The 19,699-nt window shown below is 39.0% G+C and overlaps 1 protein-coding gene across 6 annotated transcripts in view; it reads left to right on the forward strand.

Annotated features, from left to right (window-relative positions):
- The window catches only part of RPS6KA6 (ribosomal protein S6 kinase A6), a 36,758-nt gene that overhangs the window by 11,728 nt on the left and 5,331 nt on the right, over nt 1-19,699 (forward strand). For 5 of the 6 annotated variants that reach the window (XM_032123557.1, XM_032123558.1, XM_032123556.1 and 2 more), the window contains exons 3-21: nt 245-361; nt 2,986-3,067; nt 3,841-3,921; nt 4,409-4,488; nt 7,308-7,414; nt 7,674-7,711; nt 8,768-8,910; nt 9,649-9,719; nt 11,025-11,113; nt 11,527-11,591; nt 13,085-13,187; nt 14,235-14,359; nt 14,642-14,767; nt 15,230-15,319; nt 15,963-16,121; nt 16,542-16,703; nt 17,108-17,184; nt 17,887-18,004; nt 19,046-19,186. In XM_032123557.1, the coding sequence (XP_031979448.1) occupies nt 245-361; nt 2,986-3,067; nt 3,841-3,921; nt 4,409-4,488; nt 7,308-7,414; nt 7,674-7,711; nt 8,768-8,910; nt 9,649-9,719; nt 11,025-11,113; nt 11,527-11,591; nt 13,085-13,187; nt 14,235-14,359; nt 14,642-14,767; nt 15,230-15,319; nt 15,963-16,121; nt 16,542-16,703; nt 17,108-17,184; nt 17,887-18,004; nt 19,046-19,186 (1,974 nt within the window). The remainder of the gene's footprint in view (nt 1-244; nt 362-2,985; nt 3,068-3,840; nt 3,922-4,408; nt 4,489-7,307; nt 7,415-7,673; nt 7,712-8,767; nt 8,911-9,648; nt 9,720-11,024; nt 11,114-11,526; nt 11,592-13,084; nt 13,188-14,234; nt 14,360-14,641; nt 14,768-15,229; nt 15,320-15,962; nt 16,122-16,541; nt 16,704-17,107; nt 17,185-17,886; nt 18,005-19,045; nt 19,187-19,699) is intronic. The other variant, XM_032123554.1, reaches the window with a different exon arrangement.

The raw sequence follows: 19,699 nt of genomic DNA on the forward strand, positions 1-19,699 counted from the left end.
GGGAAATGAGCATTCTTTGAGAATTTCCCTTCAGTTTGGAAATTTTAGATGTGTCTATTTAAGAAAAGATAGATGGGAGAGCTCTTCATTTGAACAATTTTCCTTTATGCCATATTAGAGTTTCAAATATTTTATTAAAATAGAACTAAACAAAGAAAAATCCAGGTATTTACATGCATGTTTAGCAAGACTTAGTTACTGCAGGCCTGTTCACTGTTGTATTTTGTTTGCTTTGAAATCACAGGATGAAGGAAGTGTGAAAGAAATTCCTATTACACACCACGTGAAAGAAGGATGTGAGAAAGCAGATCCAGCACAGTTTGAACTACTTAAGGTTCTTGGACAGGGATCATTTGGAAAGGTAAGATGATAAACTTGTTCCATAGACCTGTCCAGACATTACAGGGAAATAGTGGCCAGTGGAGTTGCTGGGAATGTTTGAAAATGTGTTGAGTAATTGAATCCTTTTCCAGCCTTGCTCCAGTGCCATGGACAGAACTTTCTGAAGGAAACGGTGGTTTGTCTTTTAATGGGACTTGACATGCTGGGAATGTTTGGCTTTTTTCAAGACACAAAATCTGTGTTTATGTAGCTACAGAAGAGTTGATTGTGGCAGTTTGGAACTTGAACCAAAGTAACAGTAAAGTAAATAGCCTGGGAAATGTATTTCATGTTTTTTATTTTGCTGTATTTACCAAGTGATCTGCAGCTAAAAGACTCTAATTGTTCAGAGGGCACAGAGAAGAAATATGGCGGGGTTTTTGTTACAATGTTTTCCTTTTGTAATGTGTCACTTTGCAGAAATGAAGTTAAAAATCTGATCTCTCAGTCACTGTGTTGAAACACAGTAGTTGAAATATTAATCCTAGTGTATAAGGAGGTAATTAATTTTTGAAAACCAAACTCAAACTGCATCTTTTGCAGTGCATCAAAAGTAGTCAATCAGCTTTACATATGTTCCCATTTCCTGTTCTTCTGCTGGTTCTGTGTGTGTCTCTAGGCAGGAAGAAACCTCTGCATAGAGTGGAATGAGAGAGGCAGAAATAGACTTTAGGAAGGCACTGAGTGAATCAGTGATGATGTAGAGAACAGACTTTAAATATTTCTTAATATTTTGAGGTTTCAGAAACATTTCTTTACCTGGTAATGTTGGTTTCCCTCACACACTTCTCACTGTCAGAGCCTGAAAAGCTCCATATATTTATTACTCCTGACTTGAGACGTGTGAAGCTACCTCAGGGTTCAGCACAGTTGGCACAGCCAGCCCTGACTCAGATTTGGCTTCCCAGAGTTCAGGGTTCTGCCAGCCTAAGGAATGCTCTTGCTTGGAATCCCACCAGCTTGGCCAGACATGCTCTGGAGCTTTGGAAAGCTGGCAGTGCCTGCTTCAGGAAGCAGCTTTAGGAGCTGCATGGTGCCTGTTGCACACCTGAGCTCAGTCTCTGTCTCTGTTGCTTTCCTTTGAAAAGAGAAAACAAACAAGGCAGATCAGTGGCTTTGCCTTCATGGTGTTTTCTCTTGCCAGTTTCTACTCCCAGGGTCCTTCCTTTGGGCATGGCAAACACAGGGTTGGATTGCTGGAGCCTGGTTTTGACATCAGTGCAAGATTTTACACTCCCACAGAAATAAAGGGTTAAACCTCCTGAATTAACTGAAGTTGTCTCTTCATCCTTTGAGGAATTGTTTGCCTTCTAAACCAGATGTGGGGCTACTGAGGCTTTGTCTGCAAATTAAATAAATAGGTGGTGCTGCAGTAGTTTTCAGCTGTTTTGGGCCTTATTGAGTAAAATGTGTAACTTGTACGTGAATTCCTTATGTTCTCACAAGTTGTTGGTTATTAAGACTAAAATATTCCTATGTGCTTATTATTAATATTTTATAATTGGGATTGTATTCATCTACAGCTGTTTTCTTAGTTACTGGTGTTCAAATTACTCCCTTTACTATTTTCTATCCTCTTGACCTATAGGAGAGTACTGTTGTAGGTCAGTTATTGGGCAAAACTTATCAAAACAAAAAGCCAGACAACCTTGAAACGTGAGGGCATTTTTCTTCTAACCAGAGCTTAAAATAAAAACAGCACCTCTCCCAACCCTATACAACTTAGTCATGATGGTGCTTGAATTTCTGATTCTAGAGTGGAAAATTTGATAAGATCATTGAAAAAATACATATCATTTCTAGAGGGAAATAAATCTAGTGTAAATGAAAGTCTGGATAAGGTGAGATCAGAGAGGCAATTTTGGTTAAGTCTTGGCTTTCTCTTGGGACTTGTATGTTATTTTTTGCAGCTAAACCTAATAATTCATAACTTAATAATTGCTATTACAAGAACAGCAATTTAGAAGTAGGAGCACATATCAAACCAATTTGTAAATTGGAAGATCTGGTGGTTAAAAATTAGTGTAGCTCCATGTCTTTGTACTGCAGTATTTTATCTGATATGCTTTTCTCAGTATCAAGTTATATCCCATCTATCTTTAAAACTCTTCTGGAGAGAAAAAAGTAGAAAAACCTGTTGGAGTTGCTATTCCAGAGGGAAAGGGTGCTTTGATCTTAAATGGTGAGGTTTCCTTGCTTTCATCTCACCACTTGTACAAGAATTCATTAATAAAATGAATGTTTCATATTTGAGACTTGGGTCTTAAACCTCAAAAACCTCTTGGGGGGTGGCAGACCAGGCAGAAGTGTCATTCTCCAAGAAAGTGATAGGAAGAAACATCTTTCTGTAAGAACTTGTTTAGTAAACCAGGAAAGAATCCAAAGTTTATGGCCGATGCAATGCTTCAGAGAGCTCGGTATTGCTGCAGCTCTGATCTGATCAAGGAATGCAGTTTTGCTCTTCCTTTAAAGGTGTGTGCTTAGTACTTCCAGCAGAGCACTGGAAGCTGCCTGACATTAATAGGAGGTTTGCAAATGCTTTGTGAGAGTTTGGATTTGATTACCAAGCTTGCAATGATTTAAAAATCGGCTTTATATTGCCAGGTCTTCCTCGTGAGGAAGATAATTGGGCCTGATGCTGGGCAGCTTTATGCAATGAAAGTGTTGAAAAAAGCTTCTTTAAAAGGTAAGTTTGTCTTTCAGCTGAGACTTTGGACCATGGGGTTTAGTGCACCTGTATTTAAAAGCTTTTATTAGTCTTAAATATTTGTCAGTGAGTTCATAACTCTTCTCTGACAGTAGGTTTTTTTTAGAGTAACTTGTAAGTTCATGTTTAAGTGTTATTTTAAACCTGGCCAGGTAGCTTTAATTATGTGGTCAGAAATGCTCTTTCAAAGTTTAAAATTGGATTATTTAATTCTGTTTAGACTTTTCATTATATGAAAACAAGTTAATTTCATAAACAGTTTTCCTTTTGTCTTTTGTTAAGTCAGAACTCTGCTGTGGTTAAAATGAAGTCATTCTCTTGTTCAGGAGCCATAACAATTTAATTCAGTGTTTTGGCTTTCAGGAGCCACTTGAATGGGTGCGAGTCCACTGTGTGTAAATAGGACTGTTACTGTTAAAGAGGAGAAAATAATCTTAAAAATACTATATATTCAGTACAGATAGTTAATTCAAAAATTGAAGTTGGATGTCGATGGGAGCTTTTTTCCTTGAAAGTAGTATGGATAATGAAAAAATATGAGGATGTGCTAGAAGTATAATGAAGCAAATAAGAAAGTTGGGGCAGGCAAGAAACAAACCAGAGTTCTGCTGTCTGAGGGAATGAGTTTTTTGGGAGAACATTAAAAAGGTGTTGAGGGAAGAGATTCCTTTAGACAGGAAAGCCTTTCTGCTGTGTTTGTGTTGTACCAAGTGCATTTGTTTCACACTGGGTTGTTTCCCTTGCTCCCGCAGTTCGGGACAGAGTCCGTACCAAAATGGAGCGAGACATCCTGGTAGAAGTAAATCACCCGTTCATCGTCAAACTGCACTATGGTTGGTACAGGTTCCTTTCTCTTTGCCTACAGCTGCTCTTGTTCAGTCTCACTTTTGGAGGCTCCACATTAGGTTCTAGCAACTTGGAAAAAAAAAAAAGGAATGTAAATACTCATCTATATAAAAGTTTTAGGTTAAGCCCTCTTGAAGTTAAAGATTTGGAACAGTCTTACAAGTTCTGCAGAGATTTTGCACTTTTCATTGATTTAAACCAAACCCCAATAATTGACATTCTTGCTGTTTCCCTGTTTGACAAAGGAGAAATAAAAGAACATTATTTTAATCATCTCTCATGACTAAGATTTTCTTCTTTGGAGAAGCAAGGAATCATTCAATAAATTACCTCGTGTGCTGCTGAATTATTTCCGTTCCACGACAAAAGTATTGCCTTTGACTGAAATTTCTTAGTTGTAAAAGCAATCAGATCTGTTTTGTAGCTTTGTCATACAACCATTGATTTTTACTTTTTTATTTTTTATTTTCAAAGCCTTTCAGACTGAAGGGAAGCTCTATTTAATATTGGATTTTCTCAGGGGAGGAGATGTATTCACACGATTATCCAAAGAGGTAAGTACCTAAAATTTTATCTCCACTCACTCTTAGACAGGGGTTGGGTTTTGTTGGTACAAGATTGGCTTCTAAACCTGTTTTCCCTCATAGTTCTTGTCATAGTGAAGTTTTTAATAACTTGGTTGGGCTTTCCTTACATATTCTGGATTCTGTTCTATCCTTAAGAAACCCGAGTGTGTATTGATGAGTAGCCCAGGTTTTAATTTGGCATCTGCAAAGTACAGTTCCTTTGTCTAAAAATGTTTTGTTGCTTGGAAACACAACTGAAGTAAATGAATATTTAGCACTGAAGGAAGGGGATGTGTAGTTCTCATGCTCTTAGTCAGCTTAGGTGCTCCTGGAATCCTGCAGCCCTGAGAGGTTTCTGCTGCACTGTAAAATTGCCTTGTGCTGCAATCCAAATGCTCGTCCTGAATCCCACAGAGTGGGAACATGGAGTGCTTTTGAGCCCACTCCCCTCCATCCAACCCTGGCACACAACTGGACCTTGAATTTTTCATTCCTATTTTTGTTTTCTGGAGGGAGAGCTTCACAGGAGGGAATGGGATACAGCTACAGGCTGTTATTTTTTTTAAACATTTGCCATCAAATATTTATTACATGTTACCTTAAGTGTTATGAACACGTTTAGAAGACTTTTATTTTCGTTTGGCAAACCTTTTATAAAGATCTAAATTTTTAATGGCAGTTTCTCAACAGCTTCACAGCAAGAGAGGTTTTCAGTGTTTTCACCACTGTAAATCCATTTATACTGCCAAAGCACAGGAAAAGCCACTTTCTTAAATGAGAAAACTGTGTTATCTGACTGATTTTTTTCATGGCACAGAGGAGGTTGTTTATTCCCAGTATGTAAGGCCAGGAGAGAGTTTTTTTCCCCCATATACTTTTCATAAAAAAAGAAAGGTTTTATTTTAGAAACAGGCAAAAGAGAAGGAAGAATTTAAAGGCAATTTTGTTAAAAGCTGAGCTTGGTAACACAGTCATTATGTCTAAGAATTGAGCTCAAAATTAATTAATCTGGAAGCTAAAATGGTGTTAAAACCTTCAAGTGACTGACTTGTCCCAGGTTATTGAAGCAGGAGGTAGGAAAGAGGTCAGGCTCTGCTTTGATATGGGATGTTTAATTACAGAGGGAATTTTGGAATAGCAGGAAGAGCGGTTCCCTTGCACCAGCCCAGCTGGGATTATCCACTATGCAACATTCTTAAATAAGAAATGCAAGGCTATCCATAAGACCTCTGTCAGGGGTTGAAAGAGGGATGTATTCCCTGTGGGAACCCAAGAAGTCATAATTCTCAAATTTTCTTACTGCTAAGACTCCACCTGTTTGTTGGAACACTTCAGTTACCTTCTATGGTGGTGGCTTTTATATATATAGATATTAAAAAAAATCAAGTTTTTATTTTCTGGTGGGAATGTGAGGTAATTTCAAAAGTCCAAGGTAAAACACTGCCTAAGGACAATGCGCATGAGGATAAATTCCCTGTGGCATTTCATACTTTGCACACAAGGATTGTTTTAAATTAATTTGGTTTAGTATGAAGTTATTAAAAGAGTCTTGTTGGTCTTTAAATTCTAATGTGGGTATGAGAGTTTCAGCTGTGGCAGTGAGATGAGTGTGTAATGAAGATTTTTTGGTAATATTTAATGAAATTGACTTGCATCATGTTTAACTTGATCAGAGAACAGCTTTAAATGTCATTATGGGGAGATGGTAGATTAACATTTAGCATCATTGTGTTCTGAGATTTGCATTTTGGCTGCTCCAAGGAGTAATGAAATCCAAGGAGTAATGAAATCCAAGGAGTAATGAAATCCAAGGTTTCCCTCTGCTCTTTTGAAAGAGGTGAAACCCAGCATCAACACTGCTCTTTAAAGGTGTGAAGGTGACACTGTGTGGAGTGTAACAGCTTCCTTGTTCACCCAAGGTTAACACCTGTCATTATGGAAATCAGGGAATATTTCTGTGCCTGGAGAATAGATCACACCTGAACAATTCCAAGTACAGAGCAGTGGCACTGAATCAGGGAGCCCAGGTAGCTTCATTTCAGCCTTGCTGGGCAGCAGCTGAGTGGCTGCACGCCCCATTCCTGCTGGATTCAGCAAACAAGGGAATAGTTCACTTAAAGCCCAAATTCAATCCAGCAATTTTAAGATTCCAAGCTCCTCCAGTAATTTGTAGAACATGACAAGAGCCAAAGCAGGTACAGTTTTTGTGTATTAAATTAGAAGCAACCTGTGGAGTGTTCAGGACAGAAGTGCATCTCTGCTCTAGAAACATCATTATTTCAATGTCTCACCAGGATTCTTTATTTTTTTTCCTAAGAGCAGAGTACATTCTTCAACTCTCAGGCTGTCATTGTTATTGTCACCAGTGTTTTATTCTGTGTTCTTTCTTCTTAAATGATTTTTACTTTTTTTTCTAAATATTGTTAATGTGAATTCGCACTCACCCAATACAGCAGCCATATGTTAAATTTTATGATGCAGTGGAAAACTGTCTGTGATTGTGGCAGGAGGAGTGCTGGGTGTCAGTTACACCAAATATAACAATTCATTTATTATCTAAGAGTTAATTCATGCTCTGCAGTAATGCTGATGGTTTTATTTAAGTATTGCGGGTAGTTCTTTGTGCACTTTATAATTAACAGGTATTAGTAAATAATTTCTCTTGGCTGAGCTCATGAATTATGAGTTCACAAGGGACTTTTAAAACTAAATTTAAAATGTAGGCAGACAGGAGTATGTGTTTTTTAGATTGCAGTTTTAAAAACTGAAGACAAGATCAGAAGGTAAATCTATACAGTTCTTATTAGGTTATGTTTACAGAGGAAGATGTGAAATTCTACCTCGCAGAACTGGCCCTTGCTTTGGATCACCTTCACAGCTTGGGAATTGTGTACAGGGACCTGAAGCCAGAAAAGTAAAGTAAAATGTATTTTACCACTATTATGTGTATTTTGCTTGTTGCTTTGCCTTTTCCACTGTAAAAAATTAAAACTATTTGTTAGACTTTGTAAACAAGTACAAAATATGAAACACGTAGCTGTGGTTTAAATGAAACAATATTTGCTTGTTAAAGTAATAACAATTGGATATCATCATTTTTAACTTATATTTTAAATGTTTTATATAAACATTGCTCTTTATGTGTTTTGGTGAATGTGAATTTTAATTTTCAGCATTTTGCTTGATGAAGCAGGACATATCAAGTTAACAGGTAGGCACCACTCATTAATACAGCCCTTTCTAAATAAGCTTTTTTGTGTTTCTGTATTATCAATTTTAAATGCATATAATATTGCAGAAAAAAGATCTGTGAGGAACAGTCCAAATACATACATTCTAGGCAATTATGTATACAAAAGACTGACTGTTTGGAAAACAAATTACTATAAATTTCTGAACGCTTTAAATTACATTTAAGGTGATGCTTTTGTACTAGAGATTTCATTGTATATTTTGATCTGAGATATTGCTGTTAGATTCCAAGAGAAAATGAAGTTTTTTAAACCCTCAAAGACTTGATGGAATAATGGTGATGGAAATCAGGTTTATCAAATGCATACTTTTTGAAATTCTGATATATTTAAATATAATTCAGTCCTAAATTTGTCACTTTCTTCTGAAAGTGGAAATAATGGATGGGATCATTGATTAGCAATCATTTTCCCTTATGAAAAACAGGATGTTTGAGAGCTGAGCCAGTGTCAAGGATTGTGTATTCAAAATGGGGAAAAAAGTGTTCTGGGAATGCAATATTCTGGGAATGCAGGACTCTTCTGCACTGAACTTGAGGCAGGTTACAGAACCATGTTGCCTTATGTAACAACAATATTTTTAGTGTGATTTTATTTATTCATCATTCAGTAAGACCAGACCATGGAGGCTGCATTCCCTTTGAAACTGATTTTTACTTCTCTCCAATTTTTTGTGTGAATAAAGCAGGCAGTAAAGAGAGAAAATGAGAACCTCTGAGTATCTTAGGGCTCTAAATGTGTACTATTTCAAATGCCAAGTTATTTCAGTAATAATTTTGATGGCTAATCATGAATTTAATGACCTTTAGAATGGTTTTGGAGGCGTGTAGTAAACTAAGTCTGCTATCTCCAGATACCTGCAGTCTCTTGTTTCATGGAGAGCTGTGCTAATCATATTTCTGAAAATAGCCAACCCAAACCTCTCAACGCTTGGATTTCGAAGTACCATATATTGATTTATTTTTTTGCCCCTGAAGTTCTTTACTGGCTTTATTCTTGTGATGCTGTTGTTGTAGACTTTGGACTCAGCAAGGAATCAGTAGACCAAGAGAAGAAGGCCTATTCTTTCTGTGGTACTGTAGAGTACATGGCTCCTGAAGTGGTAAACAGGCGAGGACACAACCAGAGTGCTGACTGGTGGTCCTTTGGGGTCCTCATGGTACTGTATTTGCCTCTTGCTTCCCTTGCTAAGCTCACACAAATGCACTTAGAATAAGCTTGTCCAATTCTAATTAGGAATGCTTGGGTAAGGGGGACAATTCAATAACTGGGTGGAATAAAATTGACTTCTCACCTCTAGGGAATGTTTATCAGGCACCAGAAAAATCCTGTGTGTCATCCATTAGTAGTTAAAATCAGTTGTAGTCAGTGTGAGACTTCACTTTGTATATTTATTTTGCATGTTACTTGATGGTTAAATTTAAAAACAGACTTGAAGGTTTGGTTTGAAGGAATATTAATGGCATTTCTGTAAGAGTGAGCCTGAGGAAGGAGTGCTGGAGTGGAGTAGTGACATAAGCCAGTAACTGCTGCCACTTCTGCCCTTGCTGGGATGTGCAGCATCAGCCTTACTTGAAAAGTAAACTACTGTTCTAGAATTCACCATTCTTGCAGTTTTTAGAATATGGCAACTTCTAAAACCTGGTTGTGGAGGAGATTTATTACTTTTAAATAGCTTCTTGGTGCAAAATATTCCTCTATCATCATCATGTTACACTTACCACTGTTATCATCATGTAAACTACAAGTGAGAGCAGAATTTTAGGTTTAACATTTTCATAATCATTTCAAAGTTCAACCAGTCTGATGTAGAGATAGGAAAGAGTGCAGTGCTTAACACTTTATTTCAGCAATTGGGGAAGAAGTGTTGATTTAGATTAACATTTGTTCTTTCCAGTTTGAAATGCTTACTGGTACCCTGCCATTTCAAGGTAAAGATCGAAATGAGACTATGAATATGATACTGAAGTAAGTACATCTCCTTCCTTTTTCAGAAGTCAGATAATGTCATTTTAAACATGTTTTAACAGCTTGTTGTAACTCCTTGTGCAGCCTGGTCTTGTGGAAGGTGCCCCCATGGCAGGGAATGGAACAAGATGAGCTTTAAGGTCCCTTCCAGCTCAAACCATTTTATGATTCTAAGAGCACTGAGCTGGAACAGGAACAAAAAAAGCAAAGCCCCTTGATAAGCTTTAGATCCCAAACTGTGAAATACCATTAAGTATCCCCAGCAATTAAAGTCTCAGGGATGCATTTGTACTTTGATTGTAGGAGGATAATAAAGATAAGAACAGTGCAGTGACTTAGAGCAGCTTGATTTACACTCCTGTTGTTGTTACACTCCCTTGCTACTGTTACAGCACACCTTGTTTTGTAAGCAGCAGGTGATCAGGTGTTGCTTTGTGTACAGATGTGTGGTGAGCACTTACGTGCTCAAATTCCCATCTTAAATTACCCCAGTTACAACAGAAGCTGTTGGACAGGACAAACTGGGTGAACTGGTGCTCAGTGAGTGGAGCTGTTGGGCAAATATGTTCTCGTCTGTCTTTGTGCTCAGCTAACAAAGAGTTTCCTCCTAGCACAGGCACAGCCTTGGGCCCTCTGAGGGGTTATGGGGAAGGGAAGGAGGGGGAAACTCTGTTCTTCCCAGCATAGGACACTTGCAGCTTGCCCTGAGTGGGAGTTCCTGGTGCTGCTGCCTCTGAAAGGATGGAGCAGACCACGAGCTGCCTCCCTTGCAGCTCCCGGTGATGCTGCAGTTCTGCACAAGATTTCCCTGCCTTGGCATTAGAGTTTCCATTAAATAAAACAAATGGTAAAGTCAGTGAGCTTTTATATGATGGCTCAATAAGGCCCTTCCCTGGAGGAATAGTAGCAATCACTTCAAGGACAGGTAATTGGGGATTTGGTGAGTCTCTTCTGGCATTGAGTTAGTGGTAGTTATTTTGGTAAAAACCTCCTGGCGACATGAAGATTTCTTTGAAAATACTTACGTATTTGTGAGATAATTATTTTACTCTGTTGCAGCATAAAGCTTGCTTTGGGGGCTTGGGTGGGGTTTGGTGGTTTTGGTCTGATGTGTTTGTTCTTTGTTGAGTTTTATTTTAAAACACTCATATAATAGGAAACTTAAAAAGTTGATGAGTTAAGTACGTGCACTCTGCAAGGCTTTGGAATAGATCCTTGATAGATCAAACTGTGCAGTGAAATTTATGTAGACAGTTTTTACCAAGACAAGTTTCTTCCACTGACTTGTTCTCTGTTTTCTTTTAGGGCAAAGCTTGGGATGCCTCAGTTCCTCAGCCCTGAAGCACAAAGTCTCCTGAGGATGTTGTTTAAAAGGAACCCATCAAATAGATTAGGTTGGTTCATTTATTTTGATCTTTAAATAATCAACTCAACCTAACTTTTTATTTCAAAAAAAGCAGTTGCTAGAGACTCTCAAGCTCTGGGTGATCAGTAACATTTGGATACCTGTTAGTTTGGATCATGACTTCCTGGGTTTGGCCAAGGAATGGTCACTTCTTGGATCAGTGACTCTTAGGAGTGAGCCAAAGCTCTGACAGTGTCAGAGCAGGGAATATTGACTCTGTACTTATGGGCTGTTTGTGCTCTGTTTGCCTCCCTAGGTATTTTACATCCTTGGAATATCTCTGTATTCACAGTTCCCTCAAATAACCATGTCTGTGCAAACTTTTTAGAAATGAACTAATTTTTAGTGCAATCTTTATACTTTAGCCACAAGTGTGTTAACTACAGTATTTTCTTTGTTCAGGAGCTGGTTCAGATGGAGTTGAAGAAATCAAGAGACATCCTTTTTTTTCTACTGTTGACTGGAATGTGAGTACAAAAGGATCTGATTGATAAAGCTGTTGTTAATTTTTCTGTCTGTTGTAGCATTTGTGTAAGTATTTACATCTGAATAGGGCCCAGCAAACACTGCCTCGCTGCTGACTGGCACATCCTGGCTTCTCCTGTAATTCCTTGGCATCTGGAGCTGCAGTATTTACTGCAGATAGAGAGTATTAATTATAAATTGTGCATTTACTTTCTAAATAATTAGGAGTTGCAGCATCCTCAAGCTTAAAGGGTTGGTTAGGGCATTCGTAGTTGGGAGAGGCTGCTGCTGTTCCCAGAAACCCTTTAGGAAGTGTCTGTCCAGTGCTCCCCTGCAGGGCACCACAGCTCCCTGTGGCTGTAACTGTCCTGGACTTCCCTCTGCATCACTCCTATCCCAGGCACAGTTCAGGAATTAACTCAGGTGCTCTGAGATGATCCCAAGCCTACAAGATCATGACTCCTGGCTTCAATTTTTCATGAGCACCTTATGATTTTCCTCTGTGGTTCGCTCATCCTCCGAGCTGTGTTTGCCAGAAACACTCTCAAAGCCAAGATGCTGTGAGTGAAATAAATCCCCCCTTTGCTGTGGTGCTGCAGAAGGGTTGATGGAATAAATAAGATGTGGCTGTGCTGACAGAACTGCAGCCACACAGGACAGTGCTGTGCTCACCTATTTCTTTGAAGCCCCTCATCGTTATCCATCTGTTTATCTCATGTATTTATTTCTGAAAAGTGATTTTCTAGCTGTGTTTATGCAGCAGCTACCTCAGAGTCCTGTTCAGCAACAAGTTTTTAGTAATAGCAAAACTTCACTGCTTTATGTGAATACACTTCAAAAGTTGTTGTCTTGTTTGGCTTGATTATCTACTTTTTTTCTTTTGAAGGGGCTGATGTTGAAATAAATATCAGCAGGGAAGTTTGAAAGATCAGCAGTCCTAACTCTTTCTTTTTTCTTTGTATGTATTTTTTTAAATTTGACAGTAATTTGTGTTTATTTCACTTTGGTGTTGATGACACTTCTGTATTTTATCTCATTATTTCTTTGGGATACATTCAGGTCCCATTTCCTTGGTTTTGGTTAGTTGGTTTGGTTGTTTTGATTTTTTAACTAAAATACACTGTATGTTTTTGTGCAGGAAGGTTAAATAAACTGCAAAAAATAGGTCTGAAAGCAGGAGAGAAAAGGCAAGGAAATGCTCTCAGAAATTCCTGAATTTTGCATGGGGATTCAACATCTTTTGACATGAAATTTTCTGTTCCTCAGCTGTAAATGGGATTTATTGCAGATTTGAGATCTTTCCCATCTTTGCCTGATTTTAGTTTGGTGGGTTAGGAAAATCCTGGAATAGAGCTTTGAGAATGGGCAGTTCCTTGCCAAGAGCGATGTGCCTGACACGGGTTGAGGTCTTTGTCCTTTACCCTTTATCTTGGCAAAGTTACAGAGCCCATGGAAGGTTCATTGACCCTTACTTATCTTTGTCCTTCTCCTTCAGAAACTGTTCAGAAGAGAAATTCAGCCTCCCTTCAAACCTGCCTCTGGAAAGCCAGAAGATACTTTCTGTTTTGATCCAGAATTCACAGCAAAAACACCAAAAGGTAACTGTGCATGGCTATAAATTGGTGAGGTTTGTGGGACAAGGGGTTCAAGTTAATGTTAAAACAACAAAAAGCCAGTGACAGAGTTAAAAGGAAAGGATGCACCAGGGTTCCAGTGCTTTGAAGGAGGATGTTCCCCTCAGCAGGTTTCTGTTCTTTGAATATTTTGCTAATCTTTGACTCAGGAATTAAAAAATAAATGGAATATTAAAAGCTGGACTATGGTTTCTATTTATGATTAAAGTCCAACATGCAGTGTTTGAGGGGAAGTATTTAATACTAAAAGTAAACTCAATTTGATTGCAGCAGTGATTATTGTTAGGGTCAGTATTTCATGGAGAATAGCTTGCTTTAAGAAACATTAACTTTTATCATTATTATTGCTTAGTCTGCTTCAAGTTTCACTTCAGGTTTTCTTTTGTGGATTTTTTTCTTTCCTGCTGCATCCAGCTTTTAAACCCTCTTCTCATGATTGTTTGGAGAAGGTCTGTGCTTTTAATAGGCTACACAAAATTATTAAGCTGTGCTCACTGTGAGATTTCAGATAGTGAATTCAGAGGTGCACGGAATATAATCTGAGGAAAACTTAATTCTAATCATTCAGTGATATTTTTTTCAGTGGTAATTTACTTACTGGATATTCTTGTGTTGCCTCACTTGTGCCTTGCCAGCAGCACATTCACCACTGGACCAGTGCAATCTGTGGTTGCTCTTCTGTGTTACAAAGCTGTTGAGCACAAGACAGTGATCTTTATTTCTTTTCCATAAGTAGCTTTGTTTCAATAAACTTCTTCCTTAAAACGTGCTCATGCATAAATTCCTGCAGTGCTTCACAGTTTTAGATAAAACCCTGGAGTACTTGTTTGTGTTTGTTACTGAAGAGAGCACAGGTAACAAACTAGAAGTTTTATTTATTATTTAACATTGATGTTCCTCTTGTTTGCTTCCCTTCCCTCAAAACAGTTTTTGTAACATACCTGTCCTGAATGTTATAAAATGGCCTTGGTGGGATGTAGCCACACTAATCCTGTGTCTGTCTGCCCCCAGATTCTCCAGGGGTCCCACCCAGTGCAAACGCCCACCAGCTCTTCAAGGGATTTAGTTTTGTTGCAACGACTACTGTAGAAGACCATAAAATATCACCCCTCACCAATATCCTGCCCATAGTCCAGGTAATGCTTTCCTTTTTGGGAAACTTCTTTGACATAAGGACTGACCAATATTCAGTAGTTACAGTTGTTCTTGCTTTGTTGAGGAGACCATTACAAAATGTGCCTTATTAAATACTTCATGGGATGTTCTTAATTTTAAAAAGTGAGTTACTGTTTTTCTGGAGGCAGAATTTCAAAGAAAAATGATGAGCAAGCAGGAGAAACTTCTGCTGTTGGTAACAGTGTAATGGCAAAGAGAATCCTGTTGCTTTAGATAACCACTTGCCTGTGTTTTTTTTAAAGCAGCTTCATGGAAACAGTGCACAGTTCACTGATGTCTATGAACTGAAAGAAGATATTGGTGTGGGTTCCTACTCAGTTTGCAAGAGATGTATCCACATAGCTACAAACATGGAGTTTGCTGTGAAGGTACTGGAATAAAATCCACTCTGACATTCTGAAAATATTGTCTAGTAGATTTGAAAATGTGTATTTGTGAATTTTCCAGTTATTGTGGCTGTTTATGGGTTGATAAGTAACGATCTTGAAGGCTGAAAATACTGTACAATGATGAGAACACCTGAAATAAAGTGAGATTCACAAAGGTGGAACTGGGCTGCAGGGAATTAGTGATGCTTCAGACAGTCCAGTGCATTTCTTTGTTCAGTGGAGCAGGATAGGCTGCATTAATGATAGAATTTTAACAAGGATAGAGCAAGAAATGAATAAATGGGATGTGAAGCTGGAAGATTAATTACTCAGGATTAGTAAGAAGTAATGAACTCTAGAGTTTTTTTGTTGTTGTTGTTGAAATGAGAATATAAATACAAAAAATGTCTTTATTTAATAGACTTTGTTTATGCAAGTTGTTTTTCCTGTATTATTTTGCAGATAATTGATAAAAGCAAGAGGGATCCCTCAGAAGAAATTGAGATTCTCATGCGTTATGGGCAACATCCAAATATTATTACTTTAAAGGATGTATGTACCTCTTTCTCTGCTACCTCTTATTAGACAGTGCTCAAAAAACAAATGCAGATACAGGCAGTTTATTGGGATTCGTTAAATTTCTTTTGCATAGTGAAATCTGTTGGGAGAGCAGTACATAATAGTAGAGGGAGTGTTTCAAAATACAATGCTGTCCTGATACTAATTTTTTCTAAAGGCTGTTTAACAAACTTGAAGTGAGAAGTGATGTAAAGGTTAGAAATGCCATATTTCTTCTTGTTTCAAATGAGCAGCCAATGTGTTGGTAACCTGGGAAAGCAGTGGCATGTTGTCCTGTGTATGCCAAGTGTCAGCACCTAAAAGTGGCCTGTGGAAGAGCAGTAGGGAGTGTAGGATTGCTCTCCTCTTCCAACAGCAGTTCTTACACTGAAAAATTTAATTCAGAGTGATGAATTAACAACTTGGATTGAGAGTGATGAATTAACAGCTTGAGTCATGAACTCCCAGGATGACACATGAGCTGCCTTGCACTCCCTGCTTTGGCAGTCCCTGCTGTTTGTGCTGCCCGCTCCTGTGGGAGGAGGGGATTTTTGGGGATGTGTAACTACAGATGTTGCCTTTGAATAAATCTATCTGAGTGTTTTTTGTGTGAGTGCACTGTTAAACCTCTCCCCAGGTGTATGATGATGGCAGATTCATCTACCTGGTCACGGAGCTGATGAAGGGAGGGGAGCTGCTGGACCGGATCCTGAGGCAGAAATTCTTCTCGGAGCGGGAGGCCAGCGCTGTGCTCTTCACCATTGCCAAGACCGTGGACTACCTGCACTGCCAGGGGGTGAGTGAGCCCTTCTGCCCCACACCCCTGTCACAGCTCTGAAATTACCAGTTCCTTTCCCTGGGTGCTTTGCTTGGCTTGTTTTCATGCTAAAAGGTTTTATATTTTATCACAAAGGTGAATAATAGAAACAACTTACCCTGTTATCCTGGCAAAACCTTTTGATTCTACATTTTATGAAACAGTAGATTTTTGTCTTCTCCTTGTTGCCAAATGGGGATGTTGGCTCCAGTTGGATTATGAGCCAGGAGGTTTTTATTATATTACTTGAACTAGAATTTTTGGGTCCTTTAAAGTTACATAATTGTTTAAACTCCCATAAGTATATTCATCTAGAGAATATCTTTTATAAATTGTAAATTACAAACAAATGTACCTGCTGCTCCTAAATGATGGCTTTTCTAATGTCTTTGTTTAAAGGTGGTGCACCGAGACCTTAAACCCAGTAATATTTTATATACTGATGATTCAAATAATGCTGATTCCATCAGGATTTGTGATTTTGGATTTGCAAAACAACTTAGAGGAGAAAATGGACTACTTCTAACTCCCTGCTACACTGCAAACTTTGTGGCACCAGAGGTATTTCAAGCTGCTCTGTGTTTTCTTTGTGCTGGTTTTGGTGCATCGAATGCTTAAACTTTTCAGCAATGCTCAGAAAGAAGCCTCAACAATTCTGCTACTTTTCTTTAAATATAATCACACATGCTTTTTAAACACTGGTGCATGTGTTTATAATAAACCTGCTTTAAAAACAGCAGAGTCCACCCTCAAAAATAAGATGTGAGCCTGTTGAAAAATCTTAAGAGATGATGTTCTGGGAACAAGAAATATTGTTGGTACTTACTGCAGCCTGTATATTAGAAAATGAATAATCAAATCTCTGACATGATCCAGGGATGGTCTTGCCCTTCCTTCGGCCGTGGTGTTGGTTTGGTGGGGTTTTTTTAATATATGGCAAGTCTTTAACACTCTTTGTTTCATAGGTTCTCATGAGACAGGGATATGATGCTGCTTGTGACATATGGAGCTTGGGAGTTCTCCTTTACACAATGTTGGCAGGGTGAGAATATTTCTGAGCTGTTTTGTTTACCTAAAATCCCAGAATGTTGCCTGAATCCCTGCTTCCATAGAAATGGTGAGGCATTGCCTCATGGAATGACACAGACACTCAGGTGGGACAGGCAGCTCTGAGTCAAAGCCAAATAAACCAGGTTTCTCTCACAAGTAGCTTCAAGCTTCTCTTCCCATAGTGCAGGACTGGGGGTGCCAAAGACCTCCCCCAGTTTCCAGGAAGGAATTGAGTGAAAATACGTGGTGGGTTTCTTTTTACCCTCCAGCCTCTCATCCTCCCACCCCATCCCCTTTACTCACCTTGTATCTCCTGCCCCAGGCTGCATTCCTGGCCCTGTAGAACACTCTGGGTTGTGATCTCTGGAGTTTAGAAAACATCCAGACTTGATGAAGCTCTAGGAAGCATCTAGTGGCCAAATGAGAGATGTTTGCTGAATTCTGCTCTGACAGCAAAAGAGCATGTTTTTAGCCTTATGGCTAAATCCTGTGTACTGGAAATTATTCTCTTGATAAATCTGTACTTCTCGTGTAATATTAGAAATATTAACAGTATTTAATAGTGTGTGTACGTATTCTGTGATGTGCGTCTGCTGGCAGTGGGATATTGACTCAGATTCATGAGATTTTACCAATTTCTTGCAGTTTTTATCTATAACAAGGTGGTTTTGTTTTGATTTTTTTCTTTCAACAGCTATACTCCATTTGCCAATGGTCCCAATGATACTCCTGAGGAGATCCTAGTACGGATAGGCAGTGGAAAATTCTCTCTAAGTGGAGGCAACTGGGACACTGTTTCAGATGCAGCAAAGGTGTAAATGTGTTTTGGTTTTATATTTTTATAGCATTCTAATGAAATCTACTGAGCTTTGTCAACTAGAGTGCTCTGTAAGTGTAGCTCATTATTATCTGCAGACTTTATTGAAGGGAAGGATATCTGCTCCAACCTTTTTATTTAAAGACTCCATCTGTAATCAATATGAATTCCTTGGGATGGCGCTGACCCCCTCTGTGGGTATCTTAATCACCAGTGTTACCTTTTAAAAAGATCAGCATTAATATTAAATATTAATATTTAAATATTTTTCCTGATCCTTTGGAACTGCACTATTTGTTCATTTCAGTAGGAGTGATTCAGAATGCTTGTTGGCTGCTGCTGTCTTAGCACAAGAAATTCACTTCTGTGTATTTAAGAATGCTTCACATTTTGTACCTAAAACAAAGGGAACATTCTGTCAGCTTGCTCATATTTTGGTTTTATTTCAAACTGTTGCTGTCTCTGTTCTGTGCCCTTTCCACCCACCTCTCCTTTGGACCAATGTTGTAATTAATTAGTAGCTTATTGCTAATGCTGCTAACAGGCAAAAACAAGTGTCCATTGCTGTTGGCTTTATTCTTTATGTAGCTTTCTGAAGGAAAAATTTGTTGCTGGTGTCTCACTGTCTCTGAATTCAGTTGTAGTAAGGAGTCAGCAGAGCCCAAAGTGCAGAGTGAACAAGGAGAGAGAGATTTGCAAATAATAGCTTTCCTCCATAAAATCTGCCTGCTACATTTTAATAGGATTTCTAGTCTTTTAAAGATTATATTCATAATAAACACAAAAGGCACAACAGTGAGTTCCTTTGCAATCAAGGCTGGCTCTGTTGCACTGCTCCAATAGTACCACACATTGTTCTCAGCCTTCTGCAGTGTCAGGGCACAGAATGATCCCATTTGTCTGCTGATCTCTGTATGTTTGCATTGTGTTAATCCCTCCACATCGGGTGCTTCTCTCACTGCTGCCATCCCTGATGCTCTAAAGGCCACCTAAGATGATTTGGACTGAGCAATCCGTGTGTTTCCCTTCCCTGCAGGACTTGTTGTCACACATGCTGCATGTGGATCCCCACCAGCGGTACACGGCCGAGCAGGTGCTGAAGCATTCCTGGATTGCCTGTAGGGACCAGCTGCCTCATTATCAGCTCAACAGGCAAGATGCCCCACATCTAGTAAAGGTAAACCCACCTGGGGTGCTGCTTGAGGTGGGGGCTGTGCAAGGAGTTGAGTTGGTTTAGAGCTAAAGACAGAAGTCTCACTTTTTCTGTTTGTTTTCCGTAGTACTGACATATTTAAGCTACATAGTGAGACAAATTCATGGAATCATGGAATGGTTCGGGTTGGGAGGGACCTTAAAGCTGGGCCATCCACTCCTTACCGTGGGCAGGGACACCTTCCACTAGCCCAGGTTGCTCCAAGCCCCGTCCAACCTGGCCTTGGGCACTTCAGGGATCCAGGGGCAGCCACAGCTTCTCTGGGCAACCTGTGCCAGGGCCTCACCACCCTCACAGGGAAGAACTTCTTCCCAATATCCCATCTAACCCTGTCCTCTGGCAGTGGGAGACCATTTCCCCTTGTCCTGGCGCTACATACCCTTGTACAAAGTCCCTCTCCAAATTATTGGTCAATAATTCTTTTTAACCTCTGTGTAAAGGAAGAGATTTTTCTGGGTGTTTGCTTTAAGGTAGTTC

The sequence above is a fragment of the Corvus moneduloides genome, chromosome 14 (assembly GCF_009650955.1).
Source record: "Corvus moneduloides isolate bCorMon1 chromosome 14, bCorMon1.pri, whole genome shotgun sequence".
In the NCBI taxonomy this organism is placed as follows: domain Eukaryota; kingdom Metazoa; phylum Chordata; class Aves; order Passeriformes; family Corvidae; genus Corvus; species Corvus moneduloides.